This window comes from Bicyclus anynana, chromosome 18 (assembly GCF_947172395.1).
Source record: "Bicyclus anynana chromosome 18, ilBicAnyn1.1, whole genome shotgun sequence".
Lineage (NCBI taxonomy): Eukaryota > Metazoa > Arthropoda > Insecta > Lepidoptera > Nymphalidae > Bicyclus > Bicyclus anynana.
In genome coordinates, this window is record NC_069100.1 from 9589129 (window position 1) to 9606983 (window position 17855).

The 17855-nt window shown below is 36.2% G+C and overlaps 1 protein-coding gene across 2 annotated transcripts in view; it reads right to left on the minus strand.

Annotated features, from left to right (window-relative positions):
* The window catches only part of LOC112053170 (protein daughterless), a 117132-nt gene extending 99714 nt beyond the window's left edge, over positions 1-17418 (minus strand). For both annotated transcript variants that reach the window (XM_052886852.1, XM_052886851.1), the window contains exon 1: positions 17307-17418. In XM_052886852.1, the coding sequence (XP_052742812.1) occupies positions 17307-17388 (82 nt within the window). In that variant the 5' untranslated portion in view covers positions 17389-17418. The remainder of the gene's footprint in view (positions 1-17306) is intronic.
* Between the last annotated feature and the right edge of the window lie 437 nt (positions 17419-17855).

Consider the following 17855-nt stretch of genomic DNA (forward strand, 5'->3'; position numbering starts at 1 on the left):
GTATGTATATTACTGGCAAGTCAGGAAATGAAACTATTCACTTGTTCGGTATTTCACATCTCACACAAGGAAAACATAAACCTTATCAGTAATGCTGAAATTTTTTTATTATTTGAAACTAGCGGACGCCCGCGACTTCGTCCGCGTGGAATTCAGTTTTTCACAAATCCCGCGGAAACCGTGGATTTTTCCGGGAAATAAATTCGCGTTTACGTTAACGCGAATTTATATGGATAGTATGTATGGATGGATACTAACAGTATGAAAATATTGAAAACTAGGCACACTGTTTTAGATATGGGGTTATTATTGCGAGATCGAGACTGGACTGCTATGAGTGAACAGACCTACAGAAGGCGTGTTATATTACGAAAGGCATTGGACGCACCCTAAAAGCGTATAGAGAAACAAGATGATTAGCTAGTTAGATGTGTAAGTTTTTGTTCATTTGTAAGTTGGGCCACTTAACCGCCAAATACGGATTTATCACCCACTGTGTTTCTCTTTTCTACGTACCGACGGTAATTTACTACCAACTATTAGAGACTCCCGTGGTTCACAAGCGCTGACTTTTAAATAAACTTAAATGTCTTACAAACATATAGTTTCCTGCGACTTCGTGCGAGTGGAGTATTTTTTAACCGACATAAAAAAGAGGTTTTTAATTCAACGCGTATGTTTTTTTTAATGTTTGTTTGAAAATTCTTTTTGTGTTTGAAAGATTTAATTTTGATGAAAATCGGTGTAGTAATTTTGTTTAAACCAAAATACTTAGTTATAAGCTCGTCTACACCACGGACGTTCCCGGTGAGTACGGTCTAAGGCTAACCACTCACCATCCGATAAGCCCACATGCCTGATAAAACTGATCGTTTGTTGGTCGCGATGTGCATGACATCATGCCGATCGCGACCAACACACGATCAGTTTATAGGCTGTCAAGCCATTACCGCTGTAGGCATGTGAGCTTTTTTGATCGTCAGTGGCTGACATAATATAAATCATCCATTAGTATTCGGTATCGGACAGCTTGCCAATTACTTTTGTAATTAACCGACTTTAAAAAGGAGGAGGTTCTCAATTCTGTCGGTATTTTTTAACTATATTAACTTGTATTTTATAGTAATACTAGCGGATGCCCGCGACTTCGTCCGCGTGAAACTCGATGTAAACTTTCAACTACCGCTACCCTACCCCTACCCTACCCCTACCCCTACCCAACCCTACCCCTACCCTACCCCTACCCTACCCTACCCTACCTCTACCCTACTCCTACCCTACCCTACCCCAACCCTACCCCTACCCTACCCTACCCCTACCCTACTACTACCCTACCCCTACCCCGTTTTCTAATTATTATTAATATGAACTTTATACAATAACAATAAAGCTCAAATTGACTACGTTTTAGTTACAAATCATTTGTATGTATAGTTTTTAATTAACAAATAAAATATAAGGGTTGATCGTAGAGGGGTGAAAATTTAGGGTTGTATGTATTTTTGTATGCTGTGTCATAAAAAAATAAAAACAAAAAATTTTGCCTAAAAAATAAAAAAAAAAATTTTGGGGTGGACTACCCTTAACATTTAGGGGTTTGAAAAATAGATGTTGGCCGATTCTCAGACCTACTAAATATGCACCAAAAATTTCATCAAAATCGGTCGAGCCGTTTCGGAGGAGTTCAATGTCGAACACCGCGACACGAGAATTTTATATATTAGAAGTAACTACTATATTAACTTTGCTTGTTCTTATTTATGTCGATGAAAGGACTCTTATGCAATACCAAATTTGAAAATTACAAAATGACCACCACAAAACGTAGCTTTTCTTTCGATTTTTTAATGGTCAATGTTACAAAAAATCAACCTACTACATCAAAACTACTGACTCTACTGACGTTTTTCCAGGAGATTTTTAACCATAATATATCACATTTTATTAAACTAAGCCTAATCTCTAGAATACTAGTGGGATTATTATAAAATTCATTTGGGATTTCATATATCGAACCGCGGGGCACAGTAAGGTAGTATTTTAGTTTTTTTTTTATTCAAAACAAGCGGACACCCGCGACCTCTTCCGCCCTTAGATCTCCATAATCCGGTTTCTAGTTCCGTTCTTAGCGGACGTCAACCAACTATAAACTACCTCCCTGCCAAATTTCATCTTTTTACGTCAATTTTCGTGCTGAGATCATACACGATGTGGTAACCCTAACTCGTAGACAGTGCAACTAGTAACCCTGCGCCTTGGCTAAATGATACATGGGTCCGACATACCATACCATATAGCACCGTGTGAAAAGCTCATTTAACGTGTAATGGGCATTTAATTGGCCCCTTTCTGACCAAGTTCGGACTAATTCGATATTTGCTAAAGTACTGCATTAATTACCAATGATACCCTTTGTCGGTGTCTTGTATCGGTTTTCAAAGATTGTCACTTTACGGAGCATTTTTTTTTTTCGAAAAATATTAAGCGATTCTACCCACGAAAAAACCATTTTTAAGCTTCGAGTTGTATTTTTGTCACCTGAACGCATACTATCTATATTATATGCCATCCTAATTAATATTTAAATTGCAAATATGAGTATGTTTGGTTAGCTTTAACGGCTAAACCACTAAACCGATTAAAAAAAAATTTCACCAAAAGAAAGCTACATCATTAGCGGATAACATAGGTTATATTATTTATCCCAGTATTCCGAGAGGAACGGGAAATACGCTTGTGGACGTTCGCTAGTATAATGGTAAACTTACGATTTAACCAAATGGGAACCGCCGCCTCCAAGAAGGGTTATATTTTTTGCGCGTATCTTGTATGTATGTAATATGTTTTATTACCTCATATCTTCCAAACCGCTGAACGGATTTACGTAATTAATATATTTTAGGCAGGTATTTTTTTTTTTAAATAATTTTTTCAAATAATTGACTTGATATGTCTGTTACACTTACAACCCAACCAGGCACAATTACATAACATTAAAATCATCTCAATTGCATAATAACTCAAAGGTCAAACCTTACACTGTATTGTTTACGCGTAAAACACAAACGTGTCTGTCGACGCGGCGACCCGAGACGTTTGGGTCACGTTACCAGTGGTAATAAATTAACTAACCGATAACCCGGGAGGTTACTACGCGTATCTGGCCCATCGGGCGTGTCTGTACATTCGCTTATCGGTTATAGTATTGTTTATTTATAATTAATTAGCTTAAAGTAATTATATTATTGTATTTACATGCGATATATTGACATCGTACTTTATTTAATCTCGCAATTATAAAAAAATATCGAATAATTAGTTTTTCATAAGACATAGCTCTCATTTATCTTTTTTTTTTTTAATTTTTAACAATGTTATAATAAAAATATATTACAAAACACTATTAAAAATTTATAAAATAAAATAAACCCTCCCGCTGCGGTATTTGAGTGCCCAAGCATCCGGCGGTCAGGGCTCCAGAGTGAGAATCAAGTAGTAGTCAAGAGTATCAAGAATCACTGCCATCTGTATACGACTCTTTACCGATGATTTATGGCAAGCGTCCACTGATTAGCAACGTATGTATCGGATGCATCGAATCGTAATAGTAGGTAAAATGAGATGCGTCCGATACGTACGATGCGGATCAGTGGACGCCTGCCATAAATCATCGGTCGTCAACACCACGGTCGTTCCCGGCCTTGACACTGCCCAGTCTAATATAAATCATCCCTTATCATGTACCTACACTAACTTACATTAGAACAGGGTCTTCTCTAAATCTCTCTCTCTTATATCGGAGAGAGCCAAGGCGGAACTTCATAGAGGAAGACGCAAGTAAACCGCAACCGCGAATGCATTATAATGGCCTCACTCAAAGAAATTCCACGGTGGTTTTATTATTCATTAAGCATATTTGCATTAATATTACTCACATTATTTAAATTATATTATATTTAAAAATATAATTTAAGTACATTAATGTGTGCGATATGACCTCTTTCACTATCTAAAACGTTGAAGCGGACGTCATTTAGAAAATTCGCGCCGATCGACGCCATTTTGTTTAATCAGGTGCGCGCGCGCCGCCCGTTAGGACCAATAGGAACGATGCGTTTGAATTTCGAAAACTTTTTTTTAATAGTAAATTTGAATAGAGAGGAGATTATTTGTTGGTACATCAAAATATTGAGTTCATTGTATTTGTTGCATATTGGTAATACTTAACTATCTCACAAAAAGTACTACTAGCTAATTTTTAACCGACTTCCAAAAAGGAGGAGGTTCTACGTTCGGCTGTATGTATGTTTTTTTTTATATGTATGTCCAGCGATAATTCGATCATTTCTTGACCGATTTTGAAAATTGTTTTTTTTGTTTTGAAGGGTTTGATTTCAGTGTGGTCCCATTTTTTTCATGTCAGGATCTGATGATGGCATCCTGGAGAAATTGAGGGGAACATTGAGGGGAACTTTCGAAAATTGTAGAGACGGCTAGTGCGTTTGTTAGTGTTTTCATAAGGTATTTTAAACCACTACAATTTTATGAAGGTCTGGTGTTGGTCTGATGATGGAGCCGAAACACAAACGATGGAACTCGTCAACGATTTACAGTAGCTACCTTGTGTTTGGACTTGATTAATTTTATATTGATGAGAACTTTCCACCCATATGGGTTGTGACTGCAAAAGGGGTTTGGTGATGAAGGACAGTCAAGACAATTGGTTATATTCATATTAATTGTGGATAAAGGGGGAGTAAAATTTTGTATATGAGTTAACGAGTATTTTCAAAATTGGGATTGTAGGACTTAGGTACCTGTCATAAGAAAATAACGTTTTAGCTAATTGTTTACGTTTTGTTCACACGCAGTAGGTATGCTATCACTAAAAATAAAAAAATAAAAATTAAAAAATAAAATTCAACCGACTTCCAACTTAAAAATTAACTTAAAATAAAAAGCAAAAAATAACATCTTGCCTATGTGCTACCTTCTGATCAGTTTGAAGGCGGTGCCAATCCAGTGTCGTGTTTTAATTAAAGCTGTTTCTAAAAGAAGCACATAAATTGTGTAGTTTAATGGCCCAAAGCCAGATTTCTCTTCTTTCGGGAGAGGGGATTTGGAGCTTGTACCCATCCCCCTGATGCAATACGAGTTGGTGGGCTTAAGTATGTATGTCTGTGTAAAATGTATATAATTTTTTTTTTAACAAAATAAGATTACTAATTTAAGTTATACTCTAGTAACATAAAACAATTAATATTAATTAGTCACGTTTAGTCACAATCAATCATAAAAAAAACCAAATACACGCTGGTTATCGGCGAGGTCGCGATACGTTCGTCTCGTGTTACCGAACTACAATGCGTCAGAGTTTTATCACTTTTATCTCAGCAAAATATATTAATCCTTCGAATGACCTGTCATTGACCTGTTTATAGCTTGTACAAATCTTTATTATACTAGCCGGAGCCCGCGACTTCTTCCGCGAGAAAAATGATTTAAACTTTCACAAAAAGAATGGGCATAGTAAGTTATCCTTAAAAGATAGATATACTTAGTTTATTTGCACACCACAAAGACAAATACAAGTGAAATAAAACATATTATGAAGAGATCAGCATACATTTCATGTATAATACATATATTATACATGAAAATCTATTTTTGACGGCTTCCGTGGCGCAGTGGTATATGCGGTGGACTTACAAGACGTAAGTCCTGGGTTCGATCCCCAGCTGGGCCGATTGAGGTTTTCATAATTTGGTCCAGGTCTAGCTAGTTACCACCCTACCGTCAAAGACGTACCGCCAAGCGATTTAGCGTTCCGGTACGATGTCGTGTAGAAACCGAAAGGGTTGTGGATATTTATCCTCCTCCTAACAAGTTAGCCCGCTCACATCTTCTATTGCGTCCTCACTTACCATCAGGTGAGATTGTAGTCAAGGGTAACTTGTAAAGAATAAAAAAAAACCGTCAATCTTGAAGTTAACGATATTCTACGGCGGACAACGCCGCGTAGCTTAGCTAGTAGAATATATTTGGTAAGTCAGTCAATCTGTTATTATGTCGCGATATAACAAGTCTATATATAGCGGGAGTATATTCATCATAAAGCTCGGTGACACACAAACATGCAAGATTAATTCATTTCTTGTAATGCGTGACGGGCCATATCGGGCGGTATTCACGTACCTACATTAGAGACTTATTCATCACAATGTATAATAATAAATCGGTTTTGACAACCTCTGTGACCGCAGACTTGCGATGGTTTATAAAGGTAATGAATTCGATTCCTAGTTGGACCAATTTAGAAATTTGTAATTTTTGAAAGTGGTTTGATTTTGAATGTACTGCCAAATTATTTATAACTAGCAGACGCCACGCGGTTTCACCCGTGTAGTACCCGTTCCCGTAGGAATACGAGGATAAAAATATAGTCTATAGCACATGGGGATAGTGTAGCTATAACCACACACATACGTAAGGGACACACACATACGCAATGCAACAAAATATACAGAATATATGGCAGTTCGTACCTAACTCGACTACAGTTCGGTCGCGCGGATTTGAACATAATTACCTAACGTAGTTGATAATAATAAAGGATATTGAAGAGAGAAGTATTTTATTTATAGGGTATTTGGTTCATACAATAAAGTATATATAAAATAATATTACCCTAAATAAATTCGCAACAGTGAAAGAATTTCTCAAATCGGTTCCGTAATTTTGGAGCCTATACAATGCAAACAAACAATCAAATCTTTCCTTTTTAATTAAAATTAGTACAGATAGCCGACGCCCCGTGGATTTACCCGCGTTGTTTCCGATCCCGTGGGAATACAGGGATAAAATACAACCTACGACACTGACGAATAAGTATAATTAATAACTAGAATAAAGTCCTTCCAAAAAAAAAATCATCTCTCTAATAGTGTCTCCTGTGAGTCTCAGATCTTGTGAGATCAATCCTGATGTCTCCTAGTCACGAATGACTTGGGAATCCATCATTCCACCATCAGGTGAGATCTTGGTCAAGGGCTAACTTGTAAAGAATTAAAAAAAAAAAGAAAAGAATATCTTATCAACATAACATCAAGTGAGGTCGCATTCAATCGCTAATCCTACTAATACTATAAACGCGACAGTTTGTATGGATGTTTGTTACTCTTTAACACCGCAACTACTGAACCGATTTGGGTGTAATTCAAAAAGAAGATAAATAATACCCTAAATTAACTTCATAGGCTAATTTTTATCCCGAAAAAATCTATGGTCTTTGCGAGATGTATGAAAAACTGAATTCCAAGCGGACGAAGACGCGGGCGTCCGCTAGTTTATATACTTCTGAACTCGGACTACACTTTTCGAAATGACAGATCATTTATAAAATAAAGATAGGGTATATTATGATCAAATAACATAGAAGTTGATTTTAAAAAATGTCACTAGTTATACAAGTACCTACGTGGGCAAACGCTTGGTTTTAATTATCACTGTCATATAAAGTTTAGTGTAAAAAAGCAAGTTTATTGCAAATTGATTTATGAGGATATTAAGCGATTGGCAAATTACCATCGAATGGGTGGCCTCGGCACGGATCGCGTTATGGCCGACATGGACGTTAGATTTCAATTTTATCATAATAATAATAATACTTGGCTACTTACGGCTGAGGTAACTAGGTATTAAATGTTTTTTATAACATATACTACTAATAAGAACAAGGTCCTGCCGAAAGTGTCTGCAACTTTTTTTTTTTATACGGAATAAGCTGGCGCTTGACCACGATCTCACCTGATGGTAAGTGTAGATGTGGCCTAAGGTGATACGCGCTTGCCTAGAAGATGCCTATTCACTCTCATCTTAAAGATGCCCAAGTTGTAAGAATTAGGAAATACTGACTTCGGGAGAGAGTTCCATACCTTAGCCACACGTATAAGAAACGAAGAAGCAAATCGCTTCGTACGAGTCCTAGGAATGTCAATGACGTAGAGATGGAAACCTACCCGGTGTCTTGCAGTGCTCAAATAGCTCCTGTGCAAACTCTCCGAAATATATTCTTTAAAAAACCTAGAAACTAACAACCTTCCTACGATGACCAAGGGTTTGAAGTTTTCTCAGGAGGGGTGAGTCTTCGCCTATAAGTCTCCTGGCTCGGCGATCTACATCGTCCATAGCAGCCAACTGATACTTAGCAGAGCCATCAAAAAGGTGACTGCAGTACTCCATGCACTCGTACATACACTTGCCATCTAATCGTAATAACATCACTCCTGACTCCCGTAGGTAGAGACCTCATGCCTATGCTTTAAATTCCATTTCCTCCTTGAAACTTTGGTATGTTCGACAGTGGTGTTAGCGTACCTTGGAGGGGATAACAAACTTAGTTGAGGGGCTCAAATGAAGGGTAAAGATTTCTCACTAAAAGATAAAAAAATGCTCGCTTAAAATGTGATTTTACTTGTGCTTAACCTATGTAGAATGTTACTAACTTTTAGGCACCCGCTTAACCAGGAATTACTTATATTACTTATATTTTGTTTTCACACATAAGGGGTCCCTGTAGTCCGAGGGCCCCGTGTCATTGATACGGCTGATACAGCGGTAGCTACACCCCTGATGTTCGATAACAAATAGGTATTGTCTGACATGAAAAAAATTGTACCAGATTATTTTAATTATTTTTCTTTAATCAATTTTGCAACAATCGTCTGTGTAATATGTTTGTAATATAATTGTCGGACAATTTACAGCGAGCATATATGCTATCGGACGCACCAAAGTCTGGAAGATGACTAAGAAGGGATAACACCACCGTGGTTCACCTCGTTGATAATTCTGTCCAACTCGCCATGGGCCCAAGGAATATGACTATGACGAACTCGACAATGTGGGTGGAACGAATTTGTCTCTATCTTTCTCTATCTATAGTTATTTTTTTTATTCTTTACAAGTTAGCCCTTGATTACAATCTCACCTAATGGTAAGTGATGATGCAATCTAAAATGGAAGCGGGCCAATTTGTTAGGAGGAGGATGAAAATCAAAACCCCTTTCGGTTTCTACACGACATCGTACCGGAACGCTACATCGCTTGGCGGTACGTCTTTGTCGGTCGGGTGGTAACTAGCCACGGCCGTAGCCTACCACCAGCCAGACCTGGACCAATTAAGAAAACCTCAATCGGCCCAGCCGGGAATCGAACCCAGGACCTCCGTCTTGTAAATCCACCGCGCATACCACTACGCCACGGAAGTCGTCAAACTCATGATAGACAGAGAAATAGGGACGTATTACTTACACTGTCGAGCTATTAATTACTTTATTACAGAATATCGCTACATGATTGTGATAGATACAGTGTCAAACATTATCTGCCTGACCTGAGTATGCCATCACATCTGAGCAGCGTGATCTAATTTCCAAAGCTTCTGTATTCTATAGGAAAGAGGCGGCCAGCGTTCGGGCACATCTGATGTTAAGTGATGATGCTGTCTAAGATGGAATTACCAGCAGGTTAAATCACTATCTTTGACGTACGTTAGTTGACATACTAAATTGAGAGTAATGTAACAAATGTCATCCGGCGCTTACTGACAACCCTTAGCGGATATAATTTCTCAGTTGATTTGATGTTTATTTTAATAAAGATCAAATTAGTGAATAGGCCAGCTGGGAATTGATCCCAGGCCCTAACTGTTAAGAACTACAGCACTATCGATTGCGTTAAAAACGTATGACCTTTTGTATATGATGATAATTTAATTGACTGCACTGAGCCAAAGAGATTCATTTATCGCATAAAGCATTAGCCCTCATTCGCACGAGAGGTTTTTTAAATGACTTTAAAAAAGCGTTCAAATACAGTATGAAGTTAAATGAAGGTCTATTACCAACAAATAAAAAAAATACTCAAAATTGAAAATGCTCCAAAAAAAGCGCTGTCGTGTGAACATATACTTGGGAATGCATTTGTTGTATTTGAACGTTTTTTTAAAGTCCGTTAAAAAAGCTCTAGTGCGAATGAAGGCTTACGCAAATATGTAAGTATGTATTATTATGATGCGCACAATCAGTTCAAATTAAGGCTTTCGTCTTAACAATAACTCTTTAGATGAACCGGACGAATATGCAGAGCACCATGTTTAGTGTTGCTGTATAATAGTAATCTTGTGTCAACCGTTATTGGTCCGATAGTCCAGTCAATTGTCTTATAAAGTCGAAAAGATTTCAATTCGACGAAACAAAGAAGCTTTCGCTTGGCCATTTAGTTTAGAAACTTCACAGGGCATGCAAGGAACACACCCTACTATGTACCTGGCTCTGTGTCTATCCACCTGAGGCATAATTCTGAAGCCTAATGTGCCTGTAAGTACATACACAACCATGCCCTTCAGACCGGAAGACAGCAATGCTGTGGTCAACGGTCAGATACATACAAGACAATTATCATCAATAACCCATATATGGCTCACTATAGAGTACGAATCTACTCTCAGAATGAGAGGGGTTAGACCAATAGTCCACCACGCTGGCTCAATGTGGATTGGCAGAATTCCCATACGTAGAGAATTAAGAAAATTCTCTGGTATGCAGGTTTCCGCATGATGTTTTTTCTTCACCGTTTGAGACACGTGATATTTAATTTGTTAAAACACACATAACTGATTGGAGGTGGATGTCCCGGATCGGATTCGAACCAACACCCTCTGAATCGAAGGCGGAGGTCATATCCACTGGGCTTCCATGGCTTTATAGAAAACAATAAAGGTGCATATTGTGAATGAGTTTAACTCTATAGCCCTGACCACCAGTTGTTTATGCATAAAACTATAATAATATAGTACGTACGCTCAACAAATGGCTGTACGCGATAATTATACTCGTATAAAACCGCGGGCAGAGATAGTGTTAAGAACACATTAAAAATTAAATGCTAACAAATAAAAGAGTAGTCTTCTCCATTGTTTTCTACGAGTAGGAGCTTATAACCCAATCAACTGGTGGTCAGAGCTCTAGAGTGAGGAACCTCCATATAACTTTTATTTTGCTAATTTACTCTCCTAACTAACATAAAAGTTAAAGTGAGTTTATTTGTTCCGTCTAAAATTTTAAGGAATTAATTATAACCTTTTTAGCCATACTAAGTATTTAATAAATAAATAGTAGTAATTACGGTCAGTTTCTTCATCGCAAGTAACAGTCAAAGTAACGTCATAAATCAAAAGTGACGGTCTTATTCACTGAAAAATAAAGTCTTCTTTACTACTTACTACTTTTACTGTTACTTTAGCTTTACATGAAGAAACTGGCTGTAATAGATAAATAATTTCCAACATATATTCTTTTGTCGTGCCGTGATAGCCCAGTGGATATGACCTCTGCCTCCGATTCCGGAGGATGTGGGTTCGAATCCGGTCCGGAGCATTTCAATTGAGTGCAATTTAAAAAATTAAATATCACGTGTCTCAAACGGTGAAGGAAAAACATCGTGAGGAAACCTTTATACCAGAGAATTTTCTTAATTCTCTGCGTGTATGAAGTCTGCCAATCCGCATTGGGCCAGCGTGGTGAACTATTGGCCTAACCGCTCTCATTCTGAGAGGAGACTCGAGCTCAGCAGTGAGCCGAATATGGGTTAATAATAGTGATGATTCTTTCGCAAGTCCATCTCAAAACCACTGAGCTTATAGATACTAAAAAAAAGCGTAGCTGTAAATTATACAGTGCGCTATTGTAATTATTTCTCCGTTACGTAAACAAAGTCGGGGGCGGGAGTAAATCAAACACGCTCCAACATCGCGCGTAAAATATCGACGCCGTTAAAAGGCGGATTGATGATCGAGCGCGCTCATGAATAGCGAGTCGATCTTGGAACTGAAAATACATGACAGTGCATTCACTATAACTAACAGATTAAAGAATGATAAGCAGATAGAGCGCACGGAACACGACGCGTAGACGTTTCAAATACAAAATTCAAAAATTAATACTTTTTCGAGTCAGTACGACACAGTCGCATCAGTAATTTTCAATATTGTTCAAGAAAAATGGCGTCTTATGTTTTTAAATATTTAAAAAACTGTTTACAAAAACTAAAGGAATAAGATAGGAGTATTTTTTTATTGGTATTGATTATATTAATTTACGTTGAAACTTTTTTTTTGAAATACAAAAAACAACAATTAAGTTTTTTATGGGTTTCACTGGCTTCACCACATCCTTGTTGCTTGTAAAGACTCATTCTGGATCATTCTTTCTCAACCTCGCGGTTTGACCCGCGTAGTTTTCATTCCCGTAGAAATACGGAAATAAAATATAGCCTATGTTACTCCCTGATAATGTAGCTTTCTATTGGTGTAATAATTTTAATCAGTCTAGTAGTTTTTGAATTAATTCGTTACATACAAAAATCCAAATATTTCCTCTTTAAAACATTAGTATAAGCAAACAAGATTGCTGAAACCATAAAAAACCCTTTCTTTTAGCTTCAGCATAGTAGTCACCATTACTGTCTCTAACTGTGAGCATTCCTATCAAGCTCATCATAATTCTTCTATGTACTACATAACCTAAATATGTTTGTACAAGTGTCAATTTTAAACCAACAAACCCTATTACACAGAGTTTAGTCATATTGTTATGATTGTTTGTATAAATTACTGAATAGTATTTCTTGAAATATAGCCTTTATTTTCAAAGACATTAGGCTGCTATTCGAGCTAAGTAGATTTAAGTTAGATCCCTATTCCAGATTGTAATGTACATGCATACAAGCAAGTGAATCTTTCTGGTGAATTTTGGTACAGAGATGGATCTCATCAATCTCTGTGGGTGTGAATTAAAAACATGAACTTCGCAAAAATGCCACCAAATATAAAGTATAATGTTAAATTAGTCTATAACTGTTTTAAGAATTTTCAAAATATTCCTGAACAGGCTAATAAATGGTGAAGGTTGGTCTAAGGTTGGGGTTTAACTAGGTAGGGGTAGATGTACTAGTACAATCCATTCCGATGACTTTATGCAAAACTGACACAAGGAAAATACGACCCTCTAATGACCAGCAATCCTCAAATATGCATATCATAAAGTAAGTATACATACATACAGTACTGTAATAGATTCTATTGTACCAATCAGAGAGCCTTGATCTAAATAGGACGACTCATAACTGTCTGCTGATATTCACTGATACTCTGACATCATATTAAAATTATATGTTTAATGTTTGATCCACTATAACATTATTATATCCTATAGATTGTCTGAATCCTTGAAAAAGGAGTGATCATTTTAAAAATTTGTTTATTTCAAGTTACTTTTGAAATGTTTGACTATTTGTAGAATAATATGCTACTGGCTGAATGGTTTTCAATTTTTTTTTGGCCAGTCAAATGATTACCCATGTACTCATGTTATAATGCACAAGTGTGTATGCAAGCACAGGCACACTCTCTTTTCCCTAACTCTCATAGTTTGATGGGACGGCAGACCAACATGACCTGTGAACCAACACAGCCAACACCGCCAATTTCACAATTTCAAGCTGCTATTAAGATTGTTCTTGTGAGAAAAATCCCGATAATATATATTTTTTTATTGTACAAACAATACTACAACTGTTTCAGAAGGCAGATGAAAGAAAGGAAGAAATAGGAAGAGCCAGCAAGAAATTAAATAATTCTACTTCTGGTGTGAAGTTGAATGCTAATAAACTTGCCTTCAAGCATCTTCATCATAAACCTATGTGTATATCATGTGACCTAACCCATCTGTCTAAAATTTTTGTGTTATTAGAGACATATTGTTTTTCAATCATGATTTGTAAAATCCATAAAAGAAACAAAGTTACAAAGATAATAAAGTTAAATCTTATGTATATATGTATATTATAATATATATAATTAAAGATCATTCACCACAAAATCCCAAAAAGCACTTGACGTACAAAGATGAAATTTGGCAGAGGGGTAGCTTATACTCTTAGTTAGTAAACGTCTGCTTAGAACAGATTTTGCAAGAATGCAGATTGAGGAGGTCTAATAGCGGATGATGTCGTGGGCGTCTGCTAAGACTTAGTAATTCCCTAACCTTAAACCCATTAGTCATAAGATCTGGGTTTTTCTCTCTGCCACACAATGGACCCTTCACCTGCACAGTGAATCCATGGAATGGATGTTTGTCTCAATATACAAAAAATATGCTAAAACTGTGTAGCCAGATTTGGCCTTGAATGTTCGCTTTGTCACCATTGCATTGTAAAACTGTAAGATTGTTATGATTAAACACCTGATAAGTATTATCATTACCTGGGAATTAGGGCTTAGCCGGCTAATGCAAGTCGCGCACAGCTAAGATTGACTGATGGGACTAATACCAGGCTCTTGCATCTTAAGTGATCACCAGATTTGGTGCTTAGAGCCAACAAACTGTTCCTAATAAACCAGGGGATGACTTGCCCCTCAACAGATGTACACTTTGTGTATTGTATTATCAAGGAATTCGTGTAAGTTGTTGTTTTCTGTTAATTCCTAGTGCAACATCACATCTTTTTATTTATAGACAATAAAAGACCCTAGTGTGTATAATTATGAACATTTAAGTGAACATAACTTAGACAAAAAGGACACAATAAAAGACCAGAGTGTGTTGTATGTGCTATGGTTAGTGCACTGTTGCTTGGTGCGGGTGACAGTTGCCGTATGATGTTCATAATACATACAATAATCGTGAATCGTGACTAACTTTCAAGAGTAAAATTAACTGTCACCTGCACCTTGTTACAGGGCATGAGCTATAAGTAAACATAACATTGATATAAGCAAAAAGCTTTCTTCATTGTTTTCTATTAAAAAAAAAAATACCCATGCTAGAAAGAAGCTTATTTTAATAGCTAGGCGATATCTCCTTACAGGAGAGGGGAAGGACACGAAATAAAAGAAAAAATTAGAAGCAGTAGAAGAAAGAACAAGATCAGAAAAAGAACATTTCAAAACTGTGGTGTACAGCAGAATAGTTTTAAACGGAAACAGTGAAACAGAATTATAGACTTCCAAAGTCAATAACTTCAAGTATCCTTGAAAATATTACTAATTAACATAATAATACCTATTTGGCTGATAACATAAAAAAAATTACACTGTTTCTTTATTTTATTATATCTTTATGTTATTCAATTACCAAAATTAAAAATGTTGTGTAAATAACAATATAAAAAGCATTGATACAATAAAGCTGTTAGTAACACTATATATGTTAAAATAAAATTTAAAAAAAAATTAATATGCTTGCAATTGAATTTTATACTTCTACAACCATTTTCATAATCATTTAATTGGACCACTGAGAGGCATTTTTCCTCATGGATCTGTAAATTGATGCTACAGCTCAAACCCTCTAGCAGGTTGGTAATATTTGGCACTGTAGCTACCATTATGATAAAATATTAATTATAACCAGGTCCAACAATTTTATGTTCTCGCAAGATATCTCACGATACCCACCCTAGGCTTACAGGACCTATGACTGGTATGCTGGGGCCTAGGCTAACCACTGACCTATGAGACAGTTTTACAAATAATGTCTATACTAAAGCCAAAGCCAAAACAAACAAATTAAAAATGTTTACCAACAAACAAATTAAAAATTAGGGTATAAATCACACAAATTAATGAAAATAAATTTTATTAATAAGCTTAAAACTCTTAGATATAGTTATAAGTGGAGATAGATGAAAAGATGGAGTGATATAGACTACTTTGTGTCTCTATCTAACCCCCCACTTCTCTAAAATGGGGGGTTGAAGTTTGTATGGAGCATTCCTCAATTTTCAAGGTAGAAAGCCATAGGTAAAGCATAAAAAAATTATGCATGGTTGTTTTTTAGTTACAAATAGTCTGCATGATGTGACTAAAAATCAAGCATCATTTTTTTAAATCCGCCCTTAATCCTTTAAAAGAGGGGGTGAAATTTTATATAGGACTTTTCAGTTTTCATGGTAGGAAGCTAAAAATCTGAATGTGAATTTAGCACAAGTTAAACTGCTGGCAAAAGCTAGTAATAAATAAAGAAATGGCATGCGTTTTCTACCTTAATTTCTAATTTGTTTGTTGGTAAATAGTGCACATTAAGTATGGCTTTTGTATAGTCCACGGAACAAGAAGATGATTCTGATTGTAAATGGATGGATGGATAACCTATAACAGTACACCAAACAGTATTTTAATGTGCCCCTACATCCCTAGCAACCTGAAGCATACCTGCCATGCTTTAGTTTGAAGGATTAGCCTCATGTATTTCATTTTACTAGCAACCAATGCATACACACACAAAATTTGGATGTCTGTGTATGTGTACACATTAAAATCATGTGCCAGGGTCTGTCTATATAATTTAATACATTGTCAATTGTTCGAGAAGTTGCAGTTAAAATCCAATCATTTTATATAAATACTACAATAACCTAGACTGATCCCAAATAATCCTGATCATTAGGATTAATCATTAAAGGCATAACATTGCTGTAGGCATTCCTTCTAGGGTTTTTGAAGTATATACAAATAGTAAAATGTACCACAAAGTAATTGGTGCATACAAATAATAAATATACGTATATGTCTAGCGTAGGGAGTACTTTATACATAGTATATATCTTCTAATACGTCGACAGCCTAACTTGTGTAAATAAACATACGCCGTGTAAACACGCGCGTAAAGAGAACATAAAAACGGTAATTTGCGATCTATATCGGCGCATCGGACGGTCACATATGAGAAAACCTCCACCGAACGCCGTCAAAATTTACATAAAAAATACACTCACGAGGTATAATCCATTCATGGTAGTGAAACTTATTATTTCTATAATACATAAAATTATAAGACGATTGTAGTATAATTCTACGTAGATAAAGCTATAATCGGCCAAGGAGAAAACAATGCCCGCAAAGCAATCGCAGTAAATACAAATGATATTGTAGCGATCACAATGGATACTTTTGACAATAGCAAGCCTAACCAAAACATAGGCTTTGTGGACTTTTTACACGCTTTTGAGACAGCAAATTAGGTTAAAACACTTGCGTTATCTCTCTAGGAACGTAGGAAAACTGGTTTCGGAGACGCAAAACGGCATTTTCGGTCGCATTTTAACAAAATGCTGGTCGGCTACAACACTGCTATGGCATAACACGCATACACTTTGGATGATTTTCACAATGAAACACTGCACTTTCCCGTATTAGTTCGTTTGAGGAACGCGCGACAGGCCACGGTATGCATTTTCTAACTCACCTTGTTGTTTATTTGCTATTTTATTAAAACAGTTTTGAAAAACTTCATATAAATGCATAGGCTCGTCATCGCTCGTCGCCATTTTGGAATTTACTGTCCAAATAAACCATAGATAAAGGAGACTTTAATTAAATTCTTCACGTTCCAAATTTCTTATTTATAGGGAAAATAATTTATTATTCTGTCTTTGCCCATTTTCAAGATGAATACAATGTGTTATTTGAGGTTTAAAAGAAAAACTTTTTATCCGCTTACAAATGACATACAAGATATAAATTATTAATTACAAATATTTAATTAATATTTTGAAATTAAATCTGTAAAATGATAATTGGAACGTCTTTCATAAACAATAGAACGCAAATTTCAAGCATCTGTATTCTGTATTTTGTTCCTGGCCAATGACTGCATAGGTAAGGGATGTGGGAAAATCAGAGTAGCAAAAATCGATAAGTAAAATAAAATATTCGATGTATCATCAAGATCAAGTAAGAAAATATTCAATATGTCATCAAGTAAGAAACCATGAAAGAACATTATGGAACAGTA